Source organism: Scyliorhinus torazame, chromosome 14 (assembly GCF_047496885.1).
Source record: "Scyliorhinus torazame isolate Kashiwa2021f chromosome 14, sScyTor2.1, whole genome shotgun sequence".
In the NCBI taxonomy this organism is placed as follows: Eukaryota; Metazoa; Chordata; class Chondrichthyes; order Carcharhiniformes; family Scyliorhinidae; genus Scyliorhinus; species Scyliorhinus torazame.
The window spans coordinates 189,703,149-189,727,824 of record NC_092720.1 but is presented as its reverse complement, the minus strand read 5'-3'; the positions used below and the strand labels follow the sequence as shown (position 1 = coordinate 189,727,824).

At 52.3% G+C, this 24,676-nt stretch overlaps 1 protein-coding gene and 1 long non-coding RNA gene across 2 annotated transcripts in view; one reads left to right on the top strand and one right to left on the bottom strand.

Moving 5' to 3' along the window:
* The window catches only part of LOC140389388 (uncharacterized), a 226,786-nt gene that overhangs the window by 146,985 nt on the left and 55,125 nt on the right, over positions 1-24,676 (top strand). The window lies entirely within an intron of this gene.
* LOC140390304 (vesicle transport protein SFT2C-like) lies at positions 7,612-10,085 on the bottom strand. Its single transcript, XM_072475345.1, has one exon. The coding sequence runs from the start codon at positions 9,441-9,443 to the stop codon at positions 8,754-8,756; it is 690 nt and encodes a 229-aa protein (XP_072331446.1). The 5' UTR covers positions 9,444-10,085; the 3' UTR covers positions 7,612-8,753.

Genomic DNA, 24,676 nt, shown 5'->3' with positions numbered 1-24,676 from the left:
AGTGTGCACTGTGAGGAGACCGGGAGGAGTGTGCACTGTGAGGAGACCGGGAGGAGTGTGCACTGTGAGGAGACCGGGAGGAGTGTGCACTGTGAGGAGACCGGGAGGAGTGTGCACTGTGAGGAGACCGGGAGGAGTGTGCACTGTGAGGAGACCGGGAGGAGTGTGCACTGTGAGACCGGGAGGAGTGTGCACTGTGAGGAGACCGGGAGGAGTGTGCACTGTGAGGAGACCGGGAGGAGTGTACCCACCAGATCTATGTCCCAGTGTACACTGTACCCCAGTGTTATACAGTGACAGACCTGTACCCACCGCACTGTACCCCAGTGTTATACAGTGACAGACCTGTACCCACCGCACTGTACCCCAGTGTTATACAGTGACAGACCTGTACCCATCGCACTGTATCCCAGAGTTATAGTGACAGACCTGTACCCACCAGCACTGTACCCCAGTGTTATACAGTGACAGACCTGTACCCACCGCACTGTACACCAGTGTCACACAGTGACAGACCTGTATCCACCAGCACTGTACCCCAGTGTTATACAGTGACAGACCTGTACCCACCGCACTGTACACCAGTGTCACACAGTGACAGACCTGTACCCACCAGCACTGTGCCCCAGTGTTATACAGTGACAGACCTGTACCCACCGCACTGTACCCCAGTGTTATACAGTGACAGACCTGTACCCACCGCACTGTACCCCAGTGTTATACAGTGACAGACCTGTACCCACCGCACTGTACCCCAGTGTTATTCAGTGACAGACCTGTACCCACCAGCACTGTACCCCAGTGTTATACAGTGACAGACCTGTACCCACCACACTGTACCCCAGTGTTATACAGTGACAGACCTGTACCCACCGCACTGTACCCCAGTGTTATTCAGTGACAGACCTGTACCCACCAGCACTGTACCCCAGTGTTATACAGTGACAGACCTGTACCCACCACACTGTATCCCAGTGTTATACAGTGACAGACCTGTACCCACCGCACTGTACCCCAGTGTTATACAGTGACAGACCTGTACCCACCGCACTGTACCCCAGTGTTACACAGTGACAGACCTGTACCCACCGCACTGTACCCCAGTGTTATACAGTGACAGACCTGTACCCACCGCACTGTACCCCAGTGTTACACAGTGACAGACCTGTACCCACCAGCACTGTACCCCAGTGTTATACAGTGACAGACCAGTACCCACCAACACTGTACCCCAGTGTTACAGTGACAGACCTGTACCCACCGCACTGTATCCCAGAGTTATAGTGACAGACCTGTACCCACCGCACTGTACCCCAGTGTTACACAGTGACAGACCTGTACCCACCGCACTGTACCCCAGTGTTATACAGTGACAGACCTGTACCCACCGCACTGTACCCCAGTGTTACACAGTGACAGACCTGTACCCACCAGCACTCTGTCCCAGTGTTATACAGTGACAGACCTGTACCCACTGCACTGTACCCCAGTGTTATAGTGACAGACCTGTACCCACCGCACTGTACCCCAGTGTTATACAGTGACAGACCTGTACCCACCGCACTGTACCCCAGTGTTATACAGTGACAGACCTGTACCCACCGCACTGTACCCCAGTGTTATAGTGACAGACCTGTACCCACCGAACTGTATCCCAGTGTTATACAGTGACAGACCTGTACCCACCGCACTGTACCCTAGTGTTACACAGTGACAGACCTGTACCCACCACACTGTACCCCAGTGTTATACAGTGACAGACCTGTATCCACCGCACTGTACCCCAGTGTTACATAGTGACAGGCCTGTCTCCACCGCACTGTACCCCAGTGTTATAGTGACAGATCTGTACCCACCACACTGTACCCCAGTGTTATACAGTGACAGACCTGTACCAACCACACTGTACCCCAGTGTTATGAAGTGAGACCTGTACCCACCGCACTGTACCCCAGTGTTATACAGTGAGACCTGTACCACCAGCACTGTACCCCAGTGTTATACAGTGACAGACCTGTACCCACCGCACTGTACCCCAGTGTTATAGTGACAGACCTGTACCCACCGCACTGTACCCCAGTGTTATACAGTGACAGACCTGTACCCACCAGCACTGTACCCCTGTGTTATACAGTGACAGACCTGTACCCACCGCACTGTACACCAGTGTCACACAGTGACAGACCTGTACCCACCAGCACTGTGCCCCAGTGTTATACAGTGACAGACCTGTACCCACCGCACTGTACCCCAGTGTTATACAGTGACAGACCTGTACCCACCGCACTGTACCCCAGTGTTATACAGTGACAGACCTGTACCCACCGCACTGTACCCCAGTGTTATACAGTGACAGACCTGTACCCACCGCACTGTACCCCAGTGTTATTCAGTGATAGACCTGTACCCACCAGCACTGTACCCCAGTGTTATACAGTGACAGACCTGTACCCACCACACTGTACCCCAGTGTTATACAGTGACAGACCTGTACCCACCGCACTGTACCCCAGTGTTATTCAGTGACAGACCTGTACCCACCAGCACTGTACCCCAGTGTTATACAGTGACAGACCTGTACCCACCACACTGTATCCCAGTGTTATACAGTGACAGACCTGTACCCACCGCACTGTACCCCAGTGTTATACAGTGACAGACCTGTACCCACCGCACTGTACCCCAGTGTTACACAGTGACAGACCTGTACCCACCGCACTGTACCCCAGTGTTATACAGTGACAGACCTGTACCCACCGCACTGTACCACAGTGTTACACAGTGACAGACCTGTACCCACCAGCACTGTACCCCAGTGTTATACAGTGACAGACCAGTACCCACCAACACTGTACCCCAGTGTTACAGTGACAGACCTGTACCCACCGCACTGTATCCCAGAGTTATAGTGACAGACCTGTACCCACCGCACTGTACCCCAGTGTTACACAGTGACAGACCTGTACCCACCAGCACTGTACCCCAGTGTTAGTGACAGACCTGTACCCACCGCACTGTATCCCAGTGTTATAGTGACAGACCTGTACCCACCGCACTGTACCCCAGTGTTACACAGTGACAGACCTGTACCCACCAGCCCTGTATCCCAGTGTTACACAGTGACAGACCTGTACCCACCGCACTGTACCCCAGTGTTACACAGTGACAGACCTGTACCCACCAGCACTGTACCCCAGTGTTACACAGTGACAGACCTGTACCCACCAGCACTATACCCCAGTGTTATACAGTGACGGACCTGTACCCACCGCACTGTATCCCAGTGTTACACAGTGACAGACCTGTACCCACCAGCACTGTACCCCAGTGTTATACAGTGACAGACCTCTACCCACCACACTGTACCCCAGTGTTACACAGTGACAGACCTGTACCCACCGCACTGTATCCCAGTGCTACACAGTGACAGACCTGTACCCACCAGCACTGTACCCGTGTTATACAGTGACAGACCTGTACCCACCAGCACTGTACCCCAGTGTTATAGTGACAGACCTGTACCCACCGCACTGTATCCCAGTGTTATACAGTGACAGACCTGTACCCACCAGCACTGTATCCCAGTGTTACACGTGACAGACCTGTACCCACCAGCACTGTACCCCAGTGTTCCACAATGACAGACCTGTACCCACCGTACTGTACCCCAGTGTTACAGTGACAGACCTGTACCCACCGCACTGTACCCCAGTGTTATAGAGTGACAGGCCTGTACCCACCGCACTGTACCCCAGTGTTACAGTGACAGACCTGTACCCGCCAGCACTGTACCCCAGTGTTATACAGTGACAGACCTGTACCCACCAGCACTGTACCCCAGTGTTATAGTGACAGACCTGTACCCACCAGCACAGTATCCCAGTGTTACAGTGACAGACCTGTACCCACCAACACTGTACCCCAGTGTTCCACAATGACAGACCTGTACCCACCGCACTGTACCCCAGTGTTACAGTGACAGACCTGTACCCACCGCACTGTACCCCAGTGTTATACAGTGACAGACCTGTACCCACCACACTGTACCCCAGTGTTATACAGTGACAGACCTGTACCCACCGCACTGTACCCCAGTGTTATAGTGACAGACCTGTACCCACCGCATTGTATCCCAGTGTTATACAGTGACAGACCTGTACCCACCAGCACTGTACCCCAGTGTTATAGTGACAGACCTGTACGCACCAGCACTGTGTCCCAGTGTTATACAGTGACAGACCTGTACCCACCGCACTGTACCCCAGTGTTATACAGTGACAGACCTGTACCCACTGCACTGTACCCCAGTGTTATAGTGACAGACCTGTACCCACCGCACTGTACCCCAGTGTTATACAGTGACAGACCTGTACCCACCGCACTGTACCCCAGTGTTATACAGTGACAGACCTGTACCCACCGCACTGTACCCCAGTGTTATAGTGACAGACCTGTACCCACCGAACTGTATCCCAGTGTTATACAGTGACAGACCTGTACCCACCGCACTGTACCCTAGTGTTACACAGTGACAGACCTGTACCCACCACACTGTACCCCAGTGTTATACAGTGACAGACCTGTATCCACCGCACTGTACCCCAGTGTTATAGTGACAGATCTGTACCCACCACACTGTACCCCAGTGTTATACAGTGACAGACCTGTACCCACCACACTGTACCCCAGTGTTATGAAGTGAGACCTGTACCCACCGCACTGTACCCCAGTGTTATACAGTGAGACCTGTACCACCAGCACTGTACCCCAGTGTTATAGTGACAGACCTGTACCCACCGCACTGTACCCCAGTGTTATAGTGACAGACCTGTACCCACCGCACTGTACCCCAGTGTTATACAGTGACAGACCTGTACCCACCGCACTGTACCCCAGTGTTATACAGTGACAGACCTGTACCCATCAGCACTGTACCCCAGTGTTATACAGTGACAGACCTGTACCCACCGCAATGTACCCCAGTGTTACACAGTGACAGACCTGTACCCACCGCACTGTACCCCAGTGTTACACAGTGACAGACCTGTACCCACCGCACTGTACCCCAGTGTTATACAGTGACAGACCTGTACCCACCACACTGTACCCCAGTGTTATACAGTGACAGACCTGTATCCACCGCACTGTACCCCAGTGTTACACAGTGACAGGTCTGTCTCCACCGCACTGTACCCCAGTGTTATACAGTGACAGACCTGTACCCATCAGCACTGTACCCCAGTGTTATACAGTGACAGACCTGTACCCACCGCACTGTACCCCAGTGTTATACTGTGACAGACCTGTACCCATCAGCACTGTACCCCAGTGTTACACAGCGACAGACCTGTACCCATCAGCACTGTATCCCAGTGTTATACAGTGACAGACCTGTACCCACCGCACTGTACCCCAGTGTTATAGTGAGACCTGTACCCATCAGCACTGTATCCCAGTGTTATACAGTGACAGACCTGTACCCACCAGCACTGTACCCCAGTGTCTTGAGACAGACCTGTACCCACCGCACTGTACCCCAGTGTTATAGTGACAGACCTGTACCCACCGCACTGTACCCCAGTGTTACACAGTGACAGACCTGTACCCACCTCACTGTACCCCAGTGTTATACAGTGACAGACCTGTACCCACCGCACTGTACCCCAGTGTTACACAGTGACAGACCTGTACCCACCGCACTGTACCCCAGTGTTATAGTGACAGACCTGTACCCACCGCACTGTACCCCAGTGTTATACAGTGACAGACCTGTACCCACCGCACTGTACCCCAGTGTTATACAGTGACAGACCTGTACCCACCAGCACTGTACCCCAGTGTTATAGTGACAGACCTGTACCCACCGCACTGTACCCCAGTGTTATACAGTGACAGACCTGTACCCACCGCACTGTACCCCAGTGTTACACAGTGACAGACCTGTACCCACCACACTGTACCCCAGTGTTATACAGTGACAGACCTGTACCCACCGCACTGTACCCCAGTGTTATACAGTGACAGACCTGTACCCATCAGCACTGTACCCCAGTGTTACACAGTGACAGACCTGTACCCACCGCACTGTACACCAGTGTTACACAGTGACAGACCTGTACCCACCGCACTGTATCCCAGTGTTACACAGTGACAGACTTGTACCCACCGCACTGTACCCGTGTTATATAGTGACAGACCTGCGCCCACCAGCCCTATATCCCAGTGTTATACAGTGACAGACCTGTGCCCACCACACTGTACCCAGTGTTATACAGTGACAGACCTGTACCCACCAGCACTGTACCCCAGTGTTATAGCGACAGACCTGTGCCCACCAGCCCTGTACCCCAGTGTTACACAGTGACAGACCTGTACCCACCAGCACTGTGTCCCAGTGTTATACAGTGACAGACCTGTACCCATCAGCACTGTACCCCAGTGTTACACAGTGACAGACCTGTACCTACCGCACTGTACCCCAGTGTTATACAGTGACAGACCTGTACCCACCGCACTGTATCCCAGTGTTACACAGTGACAGACTTGCACCCACCGCACTGTACCCGTGTTATATAGTGACAGACCTGCACCCACCAGCCGAATATCCCAGTGTTATACAGTGACAGACCTGTGCCCACCACTGTACCCAGTGTTATACAGTGACAGACCTGTACCCACCAGCACTGTACCCCAGTGTTATAGTGACAGACCTGTGCCCACCAGCCCTGTACCCCAGTGTTACACAGTGACAGACCTGTACCCACCAGCACTGTGTCCCAGTGTTATACAGTGACAGACCTGTACCCACCAGCACTGTACCCCAGTGTTATAGTGACAGACCTGTACCCACCGCACTGTACCCCAGTGTTATACAGTGACAGACCTGTACCCACCGCACTGTGCCCCAGTGTTACACAGTGACAGATCTGTACCCATCAGCACTGTACCCCAGTGTTATACAGTGACAGACCTGTACCCACCGCACTGTGCCCCAGTGTTACACAGTGACAGACCTGTACCCACCAGCACTGTACCCCAGTGTTACACAGTGACAGACCTGTACCTACCGCACTATACCCCAGTGTTATACAGTGACAGACCTGTACCCACCGCACTGTGCCCCAGTGTTACACAGTGACAGACCTGTACCCACCGCACTGTACCCCAGTGTTATACAGTGACAGACCTGTACCCACCGCACTGTACCCCAGTGTTATAGTGACAGACCTGTACCCACCGCACTGTACCCCAGTGTTATACAGTGACAGACCTGTACCCACCGCACTGTGCCCCAGTGTTACACAGTGACAGACCTGTACCCATCAGCACTGTACCCCAGTGTTATAGTGACAGACCTGTACCCACCGCACTGTGCCCCAGTGTTACACAGTGACAGACCTGTACCCATCAGCACTGTACCCCAGTGTTATAGTGACAGACCTGTACCCACCGCACTGTGCCCCAGTGTTACACAGTGACAGATCTGTACCCATCAGCACTGTACCCCAGTGTTACACAGCGACAGACCTGTACCCGAGTGTCACAAGGTGACAGACCTGTAACCATTGGTATTTCACCCCAGAAATCCTAGCGTACTCTCCAGACCCAATCTTTGTTTGAAAGGACATAGTCCATTTGCAATTTATTATCATTTAAGTGGACACATTGTGTACATTAAATCAATAGGAGTCACAGTGCTATTGGAGGCCGGCCTCCTGTCACCAGGTTTGTAACCCTCAGAACGTTATTGCAGGGTTCATGAACACACACCTCACTCGAGCCCATCCCACTGCACCCAGACAATTGAATAACTCCAGGAGCGGGCAAACGGACCATTTTAATCCAGCGACAATCAGCCCCTTCATCAAACCCAGAGTCACGTCACGCCCATTTCTCAGTTCAGTGAAGTCCTTGCTTTTGAGTTTCAGTTACAAGTTGACTGTATTCAAATAGTGGAGGCCGAGAGGTGCAGGAATCCCAATGTCGCGTGGTTAAAATCCAGCCGTGTGCGTGACATTCATTTTGGTGTCTTGCTGCCAGGCTGTGCCCTCCATTCCCCACTCGAGGTCACCTTCATCGGATGTCACAGTCCAGTCCCGGCAGGCACCCATCTGATCCATTCTTTTCTACCCTACCCAGGGCCTTTGAGCAAAAGGAGGGTAGACTTGCATTCATATAGCGTCTTTCACGACCATCAGACGCCTCGAAGCATTGAACGGCCAATGAAGCACTTTAAAAAAAAAACTCTTGGGAAGTTGTAGTCGCTGTTGGAATGTGGAAAATGCAATGGGCAAGTTGTGCACAGCACGATCCAAAACAAAATAAAAAGCCAGTCAGGAACAGAATATTGACCAGACGATCGGTTTTCCTTCACGATGCCCGAGGGATCAGTGTTGGTCCCAGGAGCCAGACAAAGGACTTCCCAGGTCTTCTCTGAAGTAGCAGTGGGCGTGGTGAAAACTTTGACGTCCCACCTGAGAGGGCAGGTGAAGGTGTCCTCTGTGTAGCATCTTATCTGAACCGGTCCACCTCTCGAAGTACAGTGCTCCCCTCAGTAGCTCACAGGGAGCATCGGCCTCCGGTTTTGTGACTGGAGTGGGACTTAAACCTACGATCTTATGACTCAGAGACAGAGAGAGAGTGAGTGCTGCCCACAGAACCACGGCTGACACTTTCTAACAGGAACAGCTCTCTTTTCTACCAGACTACTTTCCCATCCGTCCCCATACACCCTCCCCACCCATCCCCGTCCCTCACACAGGCAGCGTCTTGCTGACGGTGCGCTTGAAGGCTGAGGTGAAGAGGCTGCCGATGAAGCGGAGACCGGTCGTGCCCCCGGGAATGGAGCTGACCAGGTAGCCAGCCAAGGTAAGGAGCTGGAAGGTGGCAGCCACGGCGGTCAGGGCTGTGCTCTGCAGCGCCAGGGCGCTGTACAAGGTGGCGAAGAGGGAGCCCAGGTAGGCGGCGGTGAAGGGCAACTGGTCACGGGAGAGGAGCTGGCGAAGTTGGTTCCAGGGCCCACGGAGCAGACCCAGGCCGGCCAGCACGAAGAGGCTGCCCAATGTGAAGAGCAAGGCAAACTTGCGGGCCTTCAGCAGTATGAAGGGGGCATAGACGGCCGACAGGCTGAAGCACAGTAGCCCCATTGCCAGGCACAAGCCAAAAGCGGTCAGCCGCTGGCGGCGGGACAGGACAGACAGGCAGGGGTCCGGATCCGTTGACCAGAAGCCCCCCGACGGTGGGCCGGAGCCCTGGCTCGGTGCCGTCTTGTTGTTCCGCCCGGAGAATGGATTCATTCGGCTCATCCAGCCGGACACCGCCCGGATGGGTGCATGGGAGTCGCCGTCTGGAGCGAGGAGTGGCTCACTGTCACCCCCATCCCTGTTCTGCCCGCCTCGTGACTGCGACAGATACTCCTGCAGTTGTCGGTTCAGATCAGTCATGCTCGGCCACTGCTCTCAGAGAAGCAAGGGACCACCTTCCTTCCAACCACTGTACGTAAAGTCCCCCGGAGGAGGGCGAGAGGACACTCGCCTGCCCCTCTTAAAACCCCAATGGAAACTGGACAGCTGTAGAATTAAAATGGTGGAAAGTCAGGGCAAGGAGCAATCACTGGAGCTGGCACAAAGTCAATGGTCCAAGGGTTAGAGCGGGTTCAGATGCCCAACAGGTCGTTCCTCTCACTGCTGCTTTGAAAAGCTCCACGTATACTTTTTTATTTAAATGGACCCAAGTAGATTGCTGCTGGAGTCTCTCCTCCTGGACTGTCAGTGACGAGTCCCTCCTCCTCCTCCTGGGCTGTCCTTGGCTCATCCAGAACGGTCCCTTTAAGAGCCTCTCCCTCCTGGACTGTCCCTTTAAGACCCTCTCTCTCGCGGGTCCGCCTTGGAGGCGGCGCCGCCGCTCTCGGATACGCAATCAGATCCGGACCGTCTCCTTCCTCCTCCTCTCTCTCTCTTTCTCTCTCTTTCCCTCTCTCTCTCTCTCTCTCTCGGAATCCGGATATTTTATTCTTTTCTGGGTTTTGTTTTTCCGCCGCCGCCGCCGCCGCGACTCCTCAAAATGGCCGCCCACCGCCTCGCTCAGTCGATCCCCGTCACCCGGATGGCGCGGGCGCCAGGGAAGATGAATCGATGGCTGGGCGGGGTCAGGGGTTAGGTCGCCAGGGCAACCGTCCATCAGCAGCCAGAGGCCCCGCCCCCTCACAATCAAAGCTGATCAGGAGGGGGGAGGGGAGAGACATATTTATACAGCACTTTACAATGGATATCTCAAAACACTGCAGCCCATACATATATATATATATACATCGAGCAAAATACAATGGATGCTGGAAATTTGAAATAGAAGCAGAAACCTGCTGAGTTTATCCAGCATTTTCTGTTTTTATATATATATATTTGATAGGGATGTTCAAGTTCATTTTAAAAAAAATTTAGAGTTCCCAATTAATTTTTTCCAATTAAGGGGCAATTTATTTTTTTTGAAGATCTTTTGATTGGCTTTTCTCATATTTATAAACAGTTGTTACTTATATACATTACATTTTTCTTGCTTTGTTTTATTTTACAGAGAGGTTTGTTTTGTCCTTCATTTGACTAACTAGGGGCAGCACGGTAGCATTGTGGATAGCACAATTGCTTCACAGCTCCAGGGTCCCAGGTTCGATTCCGGCTTGGGTCACTGTCTGTGCGGAGTCTGCACGTCCTCCCCGTGTGTGCGTGGGTTTCCTCCGGGTGCTCCGGTTTCCTCCCACAGTCCAAAGACGTGCAGGTTAGGTGGATTGGCCATGATAAATTGCCCTTAGTGTCCAAAATTGCCCTTAGTGTTGGGTGGGGTTACTGGGTTATGGGGATAGGGTGGCGGTGTTGACTTTGGGTAGGGTGCTCTTTCCAAGAGCCGGTGCAGACTCGATGGGCCGAATGGCCTCCTTCTGCACTGTACATTCTATGATTCTATGAACTGTACGTACATTTTGCTGCCCTCTGGATCGGTCTATGATATCCCCCCCCCCCATTGGTTTCAGCACCCTTCCTCTCTTCTGGTTTCCCCATTTCCACCCCCCCTTCCCCCCCGGGGTTGCGCAGTCCTTTCAGAACCCAACAAGTTTGGGGCAAGCCCAGAACATGTGGGTGTGGTTGGCCGAGGCCCCTCTGGCACCGCTCACATTTGTCCTCCACCTCCGGGAAGAACCTGCTCATTGGGGTTCTGGTCAGGTGCGCTCTGTGCACCACTTTGAGCTGCATTAGGCTTAGCCTTGCGCAGGAGGAGGTGGAGCTCACCCTGCTCAGTGCTTCACTCCAGAGTCCCCATCCTACCTCTGTCTCCAGTTCGTCCTCCCATTTTTGTTTGGCCCCGTCCAGTGGAGTCCGGGCTCTGTCCTGTAGCTGTCCGTATATTTTCCCACATAGCCCTCCTTGCTGCTTGTGCCTATCAGGTCCTCTAGTAGTGTGCTTTCTGGGGCCCCGGGGTACCCCACTGTCTCTTTGCGGAGGAAGTGTTTTATTTGGAGGTGTCTCAATTTCTGTCCTCTTGCTAGTTTCCAATTCCTCGTCAGTTCGTCCAGTGTCACCAGTCTGTGCCCTACGTAGAAGTCCCTGACCGTCAGTGTGCCCCCGTCCCGCCTGCATCTTTTGAAGGTGGTATCCAGCATGGCTGGGGGGAATCTGTGATTGCTGCAGATGGGGGCCATAGGGGACATTTTGGTTATCCCGAAATGCTGTCTCAACTGGGTCCACGTTCTCAGCGTGGCCGCTACCGCTGGGCTCGTTGTGTACCTTGTTGAGGAGGATCGGAGTGCTGCTGTGGCCAGGGCCCGGAGGGTTGTTCCTTTACAGGATGCCTCCTCCATTTGTACCCAATCTGTGTCGGGTTCTTGTACCCATCCCCTCACTCTTGCTGCCGTTGCTGCCCAGTGGTAGTATTGTAGTTTCAATAGAGCCAGGCCCCCTCTGACTTTCCCTCTTTGCAGTGTCGGTTTGGGAATTCTCGGGTTCTTGCCCCCCCCATTCAAACACCATAATTAGCCTGTCTATGTCTTGGAAAAAGGCCCTGGGGATGAAGATCGGGATGGATCTAAACAGGAAGAGGAACCTTGGCAGTACGTTCATCTTGATCGGCTGCACTCTCCCCGCCAGGGAGAGTGGGAGTGAGCCCCACCTTTGAAGGTCTTTTCTTACTTCCTCCACCAGGCTGGTCAGGTTCCACTTGTGGATCTGTGTCCAGTCTCTGGCTATTTGGATCCCCAGGTAACGGAATCTGTTCTGGGCCGCTTTGAACGGGAGCCCCTTCAGCTCTGACCCTCCCCCTTTTGGGTTCACTGGGAATGCCTCGCTTTTGCCCAGGTTAAGTTTGTAGCCCGAGAAGGTTCCAAACTCTTTCAGCATTTGCGGTATTGCCTTCAGTCCCTCCTGTGGCTTCGAGACATAGAGGAGCAGGTCATCTGCATAGAGTGAGACTCTGTGCTCTCTGTCTCCTCTCCGGATTCCCTTCCAGCTTTTCGCATCCCGCAGGGCTATCGCCAGGAGTTCGATCGCTAGCGCGAACAAGATTGGGGACAGGGGTCAGCCCTGTCTTGTTCCTCTCCGTAGCTGGAAGTATTCAGAGCTGGTGGTGTTAGTTCGGACGCTCGCTTTGGGAGCGTTGTACAGGAGCCTCACCCAGGCACAGCCTCAGACTAAAGGGACGATCCTTTAAAACAGAGATGAGGAGGAATTTCTTCAGCCAGAGGGTGGTGAACCTGTGTAACACTTTGCCGCAGAAGGCTGTGGAGGCCAAATCACTGAGTGACTTTAAGACAGAGATTGATAGTTTTTGATTAATAAGGGGATTAGGAGTTACGGGGAGAAGGCAGGAGAATGGGGTTGAAAAACATATCAGCCAGGATTGAATGGTGGAGCAGACTCGATGGGCCGAATGGCCTACTCCTGCTCCTATATCTGATGGTCTTACGGCCTAACACTGACAACTCTACCTCGCTGCCATCTCTCCCGCCCCGTCCCTAGTACTGACTCTGATTCATTTTGATTTGATTTATTGTCCCGTTACCGAGGTACAGTATTGTTCTGCCGTACAGTCCAGACGGATCGCTCCATTCATGAAAAAACCTGGAGGTGGGCTGGGTTTTGTGACCTCATCACTGACCTCATTCCACCCTCTGTAATGCTGCTCAGCTCCCCCCCACCCCCCCCCCCCGCCCCTGCCTCAGCTGGTCGCCTGCCGAAGCCCTCATCCGCGCCTCTCCTCAGGGGGAGATGTGTCTGCACGCATGTGTGGTAATGTCACTGGACTAGCAATCCAGCGGCCCAGGCCAATGCTGCGGGCGCACGGGTTCAAATCTCACCATCGGCAGCTGGTGGAATTTAAATGTAATTGACAAAAAGCCCTGGAATTGGAAACCAGTTTCAGAAAATAGTGACAAGGAAACGACCATCGGCTGTTGTTGATTAACGTCTGGTTCATTCATGTCCCCTTTCAGAAAGAAAACCTGCCACCCTTACCTGGTTTGGCCTACGTGTGGCCCCCAGACCCACAATAAAGTGGCTGTCTCCTACAGTGCCTCTCTGAAATGGCCCCAGCGACCACTCAGTCCAAGGGCAATTAGGGATGGTCAACAAATGCTGGCATTGCTGGTGTCACTCACATCCCCAGTGTGGTAGTACCTGGTATTGCGGTACCTAAGAGGCTGATGACCATTGGTTAGACCCAGGAGTCTACCATTGGCTGTTGTTACGTAGCTCCGCCCTGATAGGCGGAGTATAAGAGATGGTGCCTTCCCAGCAGCCTTCACTTTCTGTACCGAAGCTGCTGGGGAACAGGTTCTAGTCGATTAAAGCCTTCAGTTATGAAATCACTTTGTCTTGAGTGTAATTGATCGCGCATCACCCAGGAAGTAATACATTTAGAAAAGGGTTACCCCCCCAAGACGGGTGATGTTCAGATCTATTGATCAAACTGCACCGGGTGACCCATTCTTTAACATATCAAGGACCTTTCCTTTAGAATGGACGATTGAAGATGGTGCCCAATGGCACCGGTTCAATGCCCACTTCACGCCTTGCAGTGTGAAAACGTTGAGCAGAAAGTTGGACAAGACAATTTCTCAGCACCTAGTGCTTTGCCGGGGCCCTTCCTTGCCCAATTGGATGATTTTTGAACCATTTTTGTTACTGCTCGTTGTCCCCTGTCTGCAACAATGACAACTTCTGATCAACAAAGCTGTTGAGAGTCTATGGGAAATAACCAAGGCTATTCAAGGCTCTATGATGTTACTCCCTGTGTGTCGTTCAACAGCAACTATCTGGAGATTACAAACCTGGAGACTGCCTGTCAATGCTGGTGTCTGGTTGTGTGCACCTGTGTGTCTGCGAATGCCACAGGTTTCTTCGGGAAAGGTGTGAAGGGAGATGGGTAACTGTAGATGAAGTTAAGCCACGCTCTAATTGAATTTCAGAACAGATTTGAGAGACTTAATGGTCTATTCTTCTTTCTGTGTTACACGTGTGTGTGTGCATAAGTGTGTGCGCATGCATGCACGTATGTGTGTGAAAGTGTATGTGCACAGGCATATATGTAAAAGTGTGTGAGTATGTTTTGTGTATGTATGTATAACACAGTCTGCGGATCCATAGTGTGCATATGTGTGTGAGTATGTATTTGTGTGTTTAACAGTGCATGATAGTGTATCAATGTATGACACTGGGGCGGCACAGTGGTTAGCACTGCTGCCTCACGACGCCAAGGACCCAGGTTTGATCCCGGCTCAGTGTGGAGTTTGCACATTCTCCCCGTGTCTGCATGGGTTTCGCATCCACAACCCAAAGATGTGCAGGTTAGGTGGATTGGCCACGCTAAATTGCCCCTTAATTAGAAAAAATGAATTGGGTACTCTAAATTAATTTTTTTTAAAAATGTGCAGGGTAGGTGAATTGGACACGCTAAAAGCCTGTCCACCATCTTACAAGGCACAAGTCAGGCGTGTAATGGAATACTCCCCATTCAGCATGGATGAGTGCAGCTCCGACAGCACTCATGAAGCTGAACACCATCCAGAACAAAGCAGCCCGCTTGCTTGCTCCCCCTTCCACATTCAAAACCCCTCCACCACCGACGCACAGTGGCAGCCGTGTGTACCATCTACAAGATGCACCGCAGTAAACTCACCAAGGATTCTCAGACAACACCTTCCAAACCCACGACCACGACCATCTAGAAGGACAAGAGCAGCAGATACCCGGGAACCCCACCACCTGGAGGTTCCCCTCCAAGCCATTCACCACCCGACTTGGAAATATTTCGCCGTTCCTTCACTGTGGCTGGGGCAACGTCCTGGAACTCCCTCCCTAACAGCACAGTGGGTGTACCTACACCTCAAGGACTGCAGCGGTTCAAGAAGACAACTCACCTCCACCTTCTGAAGGGCAACTAGGGATGGGCAATAAATGCTGACCTAACCACATCCCGTCAAGTGAATTTGAAAAAAAGATTGCCCCTTGATTGGGAAAAATAATTGGATCGCATAAATTTAAAAACAAATCTATGTATGACCCGGTATAGATCTGTATACCTACATCGATACACTTGTGTGGGGGGGGAGTACCTATGTATAGCACGGTATATTTGTGTTTGTGAATGTATGTGAATGTGTTTGTATGTGTATGAATGTGTGCGCAGGCATGTCTTGGTGTGCGTGTGCTTCTGTGTGAAAATGAAAATCGCTTATTGTCACAAGTAGGCTTCAATGAAGTTACTGTGAAAAGCCCCTAGTCACCACATTCCGGCGCCTGTTCGGGGAGGCTGGTACGGGAATCGAACCGTGCTGCTGGCCTGCCTTGGTCTGCTTTAAAAGCCAGCTATTTAGCCCAGTGTGCTAAACCAGCCCCTGTGAATGTGTGTGCAGGCATGTCTTTGTGTGCGTCTGTGAATGTGTGTGCAGGCATGTCTTTGCGTGTGCGTCTGTGAATATGCGTCGTGCAGGCATGTCTTTGTGTGTGCGTCTGTGAATGTGCGTGCAGGCATGTCTTTGCGTGTGCGTCTGTGAATGTGCGTGCAGGCATGTCTTTGCGTGTGCGTCTGTGAATGTGTGTGCAGGCATGTCTTTGCGTGTGCGTCTGTGAATGTGCGTGCAGGCATGTCTTTGTGTGTGCGTCTGTGAATGTGCGTGCAGGCATGTCTTTGTGTGTGCGTCTGAATGTGCGTGCAGGCATGTCTTTGTGTGTGCGTCTGTGAATGTGCATGCAGGCATGTCTTTGTGTGCGCGTCTGTGAATGTGCGTGCAGGCATGTCTTTGTGTGTGCGTCTGTGAATGTGCATGCAGGCATGTCTTTGTGTGTGCGTCTGTGAATGTGCGTGCAGACATGTCTTTGTGTGTGCGTCTGTGAATGTGCGTGCAGGCATGTCTTTGTGTGCGCGTCTGTGAATGTGCGTGCAGGCATGTCTTTGTGTGTGCGTCTGTGAATGCGCATGCAGGCATGTCTTTGTGTGTGCGTCTGTGAATGTGCGTGCAGGCATGTCTTTGTGTGTGCGTCTGTGAATGTGTGTGCAGGCATGTCTTTGTGTGTGCGTCTGTGAATGTGTGTGCAGGCATGTCTTTGTGTGTGCGTCTGTGAATGTGCGTGCAGGCATGTCTTTGTGTGTGCGTCTGTGAATGTTTGTGCAGGCATGTCTTTGTGTGTGCGTCTGTGAATGTGCGTGCAGGCATGTCTTTGTGTGTGCGTCTGTGAATGTGCGTGCAGGCATGTCTTTGTGTGCGCGTCTGTGAATGTGCGTGCAGGCATGTCTTTGTGTGTGCGTCTGTGAATGTGCATGCAGGCATGTCTTTGTGTGTGCGTCTGTGAATGTGCGTGCAGGCATGTCTTTGTGTGTGCGTCTGTGAATGTGCGTGCAGGCATGTCTTTGTGTATGCGTCTGTGAATGTGTGTGCAGGCATGTCTTTGTGTGCATCTGTGTGAATGTGTGTGCAGGCATGTTTTTGTGTGTGCGTCTGTGAATGTGCGTGCAGGCATGTCTTTGTGTGCGTCTGTGAATGTGTGTGCAGGCATGTCTTTGTGTGTGCGTCTGTGAATGTGCGTGCAGGCATGTCTTTGTGTGCGTCTGTGTGAATTTGCGTGCAGGCATGTCTTTGTGTGTGCGTCTGTGAATGTGCGTGCAGGCATGTCTTTGTGTGTGCGTCTGTGAATGCGTGCAGGCATGTCTTTGTGTGTGCGTCTGTGAATGTGCGTGCAGGCATGTCTTTGTGTATGCGTCTGTGAATGTGTGTGCAGGCATGTCTTTGTGTGCGTCTGTGTGAATGTGTGTGCAGGCATGTCTTTGTGTGTGCGTCTGTGAATGTGCGTGCAGGCATGTCTTTGTGTGCGTCTGTGTGAATGTGTGTGCAGGCATGTCTTTGTGTGTGCGTCTGTGAATGTGCGTGCAGGCATGTCTTTGTGTGTGCGTCTGTGAATGTGTGTGCAGGCATGTCTTTGTGTGTGCGTCTGTGAATGTGTGTGCAGGCCTGTCTTTGTGTGTGCGTCTGTGAATGTGTGCGCAGGCATGTCTTTGTGTGTGTGTGTGTGTGAATCTGTGTGAATGTGTGTGCAGGCATGTCTTTGTGTGTGTGTGTGCGTCTGTGAATGTGTGTGCAGGCATGTCTTTGTGTGTGTGTGTGCGTCTGTGAATGTGTGTGCAGGCATGTCTTTGTGTGTGTGTGTGCGTCTGTGAATGTGTGTGCAGGCATGTCTTTGTGTGTGCGCCTGTGAATGTGTGCGCAGGCATGTCTTTATGTGTGCGTCTGTGAATGTGTGTGCAGGCATGTCTTTGTGTGTGTGTGCATCTGTGTGAATGTGTGTGCAGGCATGTCTTTGTGTGTGTGTGCATCTGTGTGAATGTGTGTGCAGGCATGTCTTTGTGTGCGCGTCTGAATGTGTGCGCAGGCATGTCTTTGTGTGTGCGTCTGTGAATGTGTGTGCAGGCATGTCTTTGTGTGTGCGTCTGTGAATGTGTGTGCAGGCATGTCTTTGTGTGCGCGTCTGTGAATGTGTGTGCAGGCATGTCTTTGTGTATGCATCTGTGAATGTGTGCGCAGGCATGTCTTTGTGCGTGCAGGCATGTCTTTGTGTGCATCTGTGAATGTGTGTGCAGGCATGTCTTTGTGTGTGCGTCTGTGAATGTGTGTGCAGGCATGTCTTTGTGTGTGTGTCTGTGAATGTGTGTGCAGGCATGTCTTTGTGTGTGTGTGTGAATGTGTGTGCAGGCATGTCTTTGTGTGTGCATCTGTGAATGTGTGCGCAGGCATGTCTTTGTGTGTGCGTCTGTGCATGTGTGTGCAGGCATGTCTTTGTGTGTGCGTCTGTGAATGTGTGCGCAGGCATGTCTTTGTGTGTGCGTCTGTGAATGTGTGCGCAGGCATGTCTTTGTGTGTGTGTCTGTGAATGTGTGTGCAGGCATGTCTTTGTGTGTGCGTCTGTGAATGTGTGTGCAGGCATGTCTTTGTGTGTGCGTCTGTGAATGTGTGTGCAGGCATGTCTTTGTGTGTGTGTGTGCATCTCTGTGAATGTGTGTGCAGGCATGTCTTTGTGTGTGTGTGTGCGTCTGTGAATGTGTGCGCAGGCATGTCTTTGTGTGTGTGTGTGTGCATCTGTGTGAATGTGTGTGCAGGCATGTCTTTGTGTGTGCGTCTGTGAATGTGTGTGCAGGCATGTCTTTGTGTGTGTGTGTGTGCATCTCTGTGAATGTGTGTGCAGGCATGTCTTTGTGTGTGTGTGTGCGTCTGTGAATGTGTGCGCAGGCATGTCTTTGTGTGTGTGTGTGTGCATCTGTGTGAATGTGTGCGCAGGACGTCTTTGTGTGTGCAGGCATGTCTTTGTGTGTGCGTCTGTGTGGATGTGTGTGCTTGCATGCCTTTGCGTGTGTGAGCTCCTGTGTGAATGTGTGTGCAGGCATGCGTTTGTGCCTGCGCCCATGTATGGCTCTCAATATATGCACATACTCGAGCGAAGCAATTATTTTGCATGTTACTTCCAGCAAAAATATTTTCCACATTTTGGTAAAGCTCAGAGTCCCGCGTGGCAGAAACCATGCTAACCGATTGACAGGGAGGAGGATTTAGCCCCTGGTGAATTAGCGACTGTTTGAAGTTCAGTCTCATTGTTGCTCATTAAAAACTGCAGCGAATTTATTCAGGAAAGTGTCTCTCCCCATCCTCCTCACAGGATGGAGCTCAGCTCCGGAAAGAATGATGGATTTCACTTCAGTCAGCCGAGAATTGCAAGGAGGATCCATTCTGTGTGTCTCTGTGGCATCGTACAGACTGTTACAATTGCCTGAACAGATTGTTGGGGGGGGAGAAGGAAGCGCCGTTCTTCTGCTCGACAACAGGGACCGCACTTTTCAAAATTAATTCATTGCCTATAAAATGCTTTGGACCACCCCAAGGTCACAAAAGGCACTATACAAATGTAAGTTTGCTTCTCCTGATGGGAGAGCTTCCAAGAAAGGTGCGGCTGGGTCCAGGCGCAGATTTTCTGGGATGTGTCACTTGCTAGGCCAGTGTTTGTCACCTGCCCACTAATGGCCCCTTGGGAAGGTGGTGCTGAGCTGTCATCTTGAACCGTCACAGTTCCTGCGGCGTAGGTGCTCCCACTGTGCTGTTAGGGAGGATGTTCCCGAATCTTGACCCAACGCCAGTGAAGGAATGGTGATATATTTCCAAGTCAGGCCGTTGAGTGACTTGGAGGGGAACCAGGTATCTGCTGCCCCCTTGACCTTCTAGATGGTAGAGGTCATGGGGTTGGAAGGTGCTGCCAAAGGAGCCTTGGTGCATCTTGGTGTCGGCGGTGGAGGGATATTGAAGGTGGTGGGTGGGATATCAGTCAAGCGGGGCTGCTTTGTCCTGGATGGTGTCGAGCCTCTTGAGTGTTGGAGTTGCACTCATCCAGGCAAGTGGGGAGCATTCCATCACACTCCTGTCTTGATCGTGGGAACACGCTTCCAGGAGTCGGGAGCTGAGTTACTTGCTGCAGGATTCCTAGCCTTTGACCTGCCCTGGTAGCTACCATATTTATATGACTAGTCCAGTTCAGTTTCTGATCAATAGTGATCTCCCCCCACCCCCAGGATGTTGATAGTGGGGGGATTCAGTGATGGCGATGATATTGAATGTCGAGGGACGGTGAGCGTTGGACCCAAAGAAACGACCACGCGGGAACGTAAAGGATAGACAGGTTTATTTAAACGTTGAATGAAAACTCCATACCACTCCCTGAAGGGACACCCCAATCGGCCCACACCCGGACCGGGGTTTTTATGTCCACCCCTTCAGCGGGGATTCCAGCGATGAAAGGGTTGACGTAGGAGGAGGGATTAAACAGTTTGGATTGGCACGCGCTGGAGTTTAGAAGGATGAGAGGGGATCTGATCGAGGTGTATAAAATGCTAAAAGGGATTGGTGGAGTAAATCTAGACCAAATGTTCCCCCTTGTGGGGCAATCTAGAATAAGGGGCCACCGATATGGGTTGAGAGGCGGTAGATTTGGAACTGAGATGAGGAGGAACTGCTCACAGAGGGTGATGAATTTGTGGAACCCGCTACCCCATAGTGCGGTGCAATCTGAGTCATTAAATGGTTTCAAGAGAGATAGATACATTTCTGATAACAAATGGGTTAAAGGGATATGGGCAATAGGTGGGAGGTGGATCTGAGGCCAGGAAGAGATCCGCCATGTTCTTTTTAAAAATAAATTTAGAGTACCCAATTCATTTTTTCCAATTAAGGGGCAATTTAGCGTGGCCAATTCACCTACCCTGCACATCTTTGGGTGGTGGGGGCAAAACCCACGCAAACACGGGGAGAATGTGCAAACTCCACACGGACAGTGACCCAGAGCCAGGATCGAACCTGGGGCCCCGGAGCCACTGTGCTGCCCTAAGATCAGCCATGTTCTGCTCCTAATTCCTATGTTCCTATGAACCAATCGGCCCTTTCCTGTGGCTTTCAAATAGGTTATAACAGCGAGATTCTCTCTTGATTGGCATGGTTGTTGCGTGGAACTTGGGTGGTGTGAATGTAACTTGCCACTTGTCAGCCCACGCCGGGATATTGTCCAGGTCTTGCTGCATTTAGGGGCAACACGATAGCGCAGTGGTTAGCACAGTTGCTTCACAGCTCCAAGGTCCCAGGTTCGATTCCCCGCTGGGCCACTGTCTGTGCGGAGTCTGCACATCCTCCCCGTGTGTGCGTGGGTTTCCTCCGGGTGCTCCGGTTTCCTCCCACAGTCCAAAGATGTGCAGGTTAGGTGGATTGGCCATGCTAAATTGCCCTTAGTGTCCAAAAGGATTAGATGGGGTTACTTGGTTACGGAGATATGGTGGAGGTGAGGACTTAAGTAGGGTCTCTTTCCAAGAGCCGGTGCACACTCGATGGGCCGAATGACCTCCTTCTGAACTGTAAATTCTAAGGTAATTCTACGATTCATTTTCAAGTGGACTGCTTCAGTGCTTGAAGAGTCGCAAATGGTGCTGAACATTGTGCAGTCGTCAGCGAACATCCCCACTTCTGACCTTATGTTCGGAGGAAAGTCATTGATGAAACAGCTGAAGATGGTTGGGCCTAGGACACTGCCCTGAGGAACTCCTGCCGTGACGTCCGGGGACTGGGGTTACTGACCTCCAACCACCACAACCATCTTCCTTTGTGTTAATTTCCATCAAATCCCGTTTTGCTAAGGCCCTTGGATTACAGAAATGTGGTCCTCATGCTGAGTGCTGTCACTCTCACCTGACCTTCTTCGCCGTCCATTCAGTGTCCAGAATGAAGGCTGACCTCACAGTTTGTATCTAGTACCTGTTACTCCAGACAAAGGGGGCACGATTCTCCGATATTGAGGCCAAGTGTGAACGCCGTCATGTTTCACGACGACGTGAACAGGGCCCGGGCGCGAGCTATTCTGGCCCCCAGAGGGGGCCAGCACGGCGCTGGAGTGGTTCACGCTGCCCCAGCCTCATTACGCGGCACCAAATGGGCGCCGCGCCAACCCGCACATGCGCAGTTGGGGCAGCTCAATTCTGCACATGCGCAGTTGCGCCGCGCCATCCTGCGCATGCGCGGGGAACGTCTTACGCGCACCGGCCCCGACCCAACATGGGGTCGGTGTTCAGGGGCCGGCCGCACCAGGAGGTAGGCCCGGGGGGGGGGGGGGGGGGGGGGGGGAGAGGCCGGCCTGCCGATCGGTGGGCCCCGATCACGGGCCAGACCCCATCGGAGGCCATCCCGGCGAAGGAGCCCCCCCCACCCCCCCAACAGACCGACCCGCCGAGCGTTCCCGCAGAGTTCCCGCCGGCAGCGACCAGGGGTGAACGGCGCCGGTGGGACTCTGTCGTGTCGGAGCGGCCGCTCGGCCCATCCGGGCTGGAGAATCGGCTGCCCCGCTGGGGCCGCGCCAAACGTGCCGGCGCAAATGGTGCCGATTCCCCGCACCTCGGAGAATAGCGCACCGGCGTCGGGGCATCGTGGTGCGGTTGCGGCGATTCTACGGCCCGGTGCGGGGCTCGGAGAATCGTGCCCATAGGGGGCGCGATTTACCTAAAAGGGAACAATGCTCCATAGCGAATGCGTTTAGCTGTGTGTTTCCTGGAGCTCGCAGCGCGAGCTATAAAACGCTACTCGTGTAAGGGGCCTCAGCGAGGAACGCGCGGCCGAGGCCGCACATAGCCCCATTCTCTACACTTAGGAGCTCTGACCGCCGGAATTCCTCAGCATCGCAAGAGATTGGGCGCCATTTTGAAATGGCGTTGCGAGCCAGGTATAACCCGGGAATGGGGTCTCCCGGCTTCTATGGGCCACACTGCTTTTCGGGCACAGTGTGACCGTTCGATCTTGCCCAGAATCTTTCCTTCCTCAGCCCACACTGGTTCATACCCTCTGGAGCTCACTGTCTTCCCACTGCCACTGGCAGTGTTGATTGTGTCAGAGTACCCGATCAAAGAAAGAGTTGCGTTTATATAGCACCATTCACCACCTTCGTGCCATACGTCACAAAGCACTTTACAACCACACAGTACTTTTTCGAGGTGTTGCTGCTGTTGTAAAGTAGGAAATGTGAGCATAAACTTGCACCCAGCAAGCTCTCACCTATAACAATGATGTTACCAGCTAATCTGTTCACCAGCCTCCACCCCCACCCCCCCAATGTCTGCCGTTTGTTGACTCGGTGGTGAGAGTGCCACTCAGGTTGAGAGGGTTGTTAAGAAGGCGTACGGTGCGTTAGCTTTTATTGGTAGAGGGATTGAGTTTCGGAGCCATGAGGTCATGTTGCAGCTGTACAAAACTCTGGTGCGGCCGCATTTGGAGTATTGCGTGCAATTCTGGTCGCCGCATTATAGGAAGGATGTGGAAGCATTGGAAAGGGTGCAGAGGAGATTTACCAGAATGTTGCCTGGTATGGAGGGAAGATCTTATGAGGAAAGGCAGAGGGACGTGAGGCTGTTTTCGTTAGAGAGAAGAAGGTTAAGAGGTGACTTAATTGAGGCATACAAGATGATCAGAGGATTGGATAGGGTGGACAGTGAGAGCCTTTTTCCGTGGATGGTGATGTCTAGCACGAGGGGACATAGCTTTAAATTGAGGGGAGATAGATATAGGACAGATGTCAGAGGTAGGTTCTTTACTCAGAGAGTAGTAAGGGCGTGGAATGCCCTGCCTGTAACAGTAGTGGACTCGCCAACACTAAGGGTATTCAAATGGTCATTGGATAGACATATGGACGATGAATAGTGTAGATGGGCTTTAGAATGGTTTCACAGGTCGACGCAACATCGAGGGCCGAAGGGCCTGTACTGCGCTGTAATGTTCTATGTTCTAACTCAGCTATAGGTCATACACCCTCGGGGTTCTTTGGGAGGGAGTTTGAGGATTTTGATCTAGGGTTCATTCACTGTCGCTGGGTCAAAATCATGGCACCCTCCCTAGCAGCACTGTAGGTGTACCTACACCTCACATACTGCAGCGGTTCAAGAAGACAGCTCATCGCCACCTTTGCAAGGGCAATCAGTGATGGGCAATAAATACTACGTCCTGTCAGCAACGCCCACATTCCGTAAATGATATAAAAGAAAATAATGCGGGAAACCCAACAGACAATTTCTGCACAGCAAGACCCCACAGACAGCCAGTCCTATCCAAGGTCAAACATTGTCCGCATTCCCAGGGATTAAGCTAGGACCCTTCGGAGTGAGGGAATGTTATTGGGGGTGAAAAAGGATGTTTCTGGAGTGAGGGTATGTTTCTTGGGGTGGGGGTGATTTTTAGGAGGGGGGCTGGGATGTTTTTGAGGAGAGAGGATGTTTTTGAGGAGAGAGGATGTTTTTGGGGAGGGGATGTTTTTGGGGAGGGGATGTTTTTTGGGGGGGGGCTGGGATGGTTTTGGGGGAGGGGATGTTTTTGGGGGGAGTGGATGCTTTTGGGGGGTGGAATTCTTTTGGGGGGGGATGGTTTTGGGGGGAGGGGAGTTTGTTTTGCTAACAAAAGGACAAAGGTGGAGAGGGAGCAGGGGGAGAATGAATGATAGGAGAGACGGGCAGAATCTTCAATGAAAATGCCAGTTGGAGCTTGTACTTAATGACACTTTTTGAGATCAAAAAAGAGAAATTGCCGGGATGTTCCCGTGGTAACCGATATAGCGAGTTGCCGCGATGATTACATCCC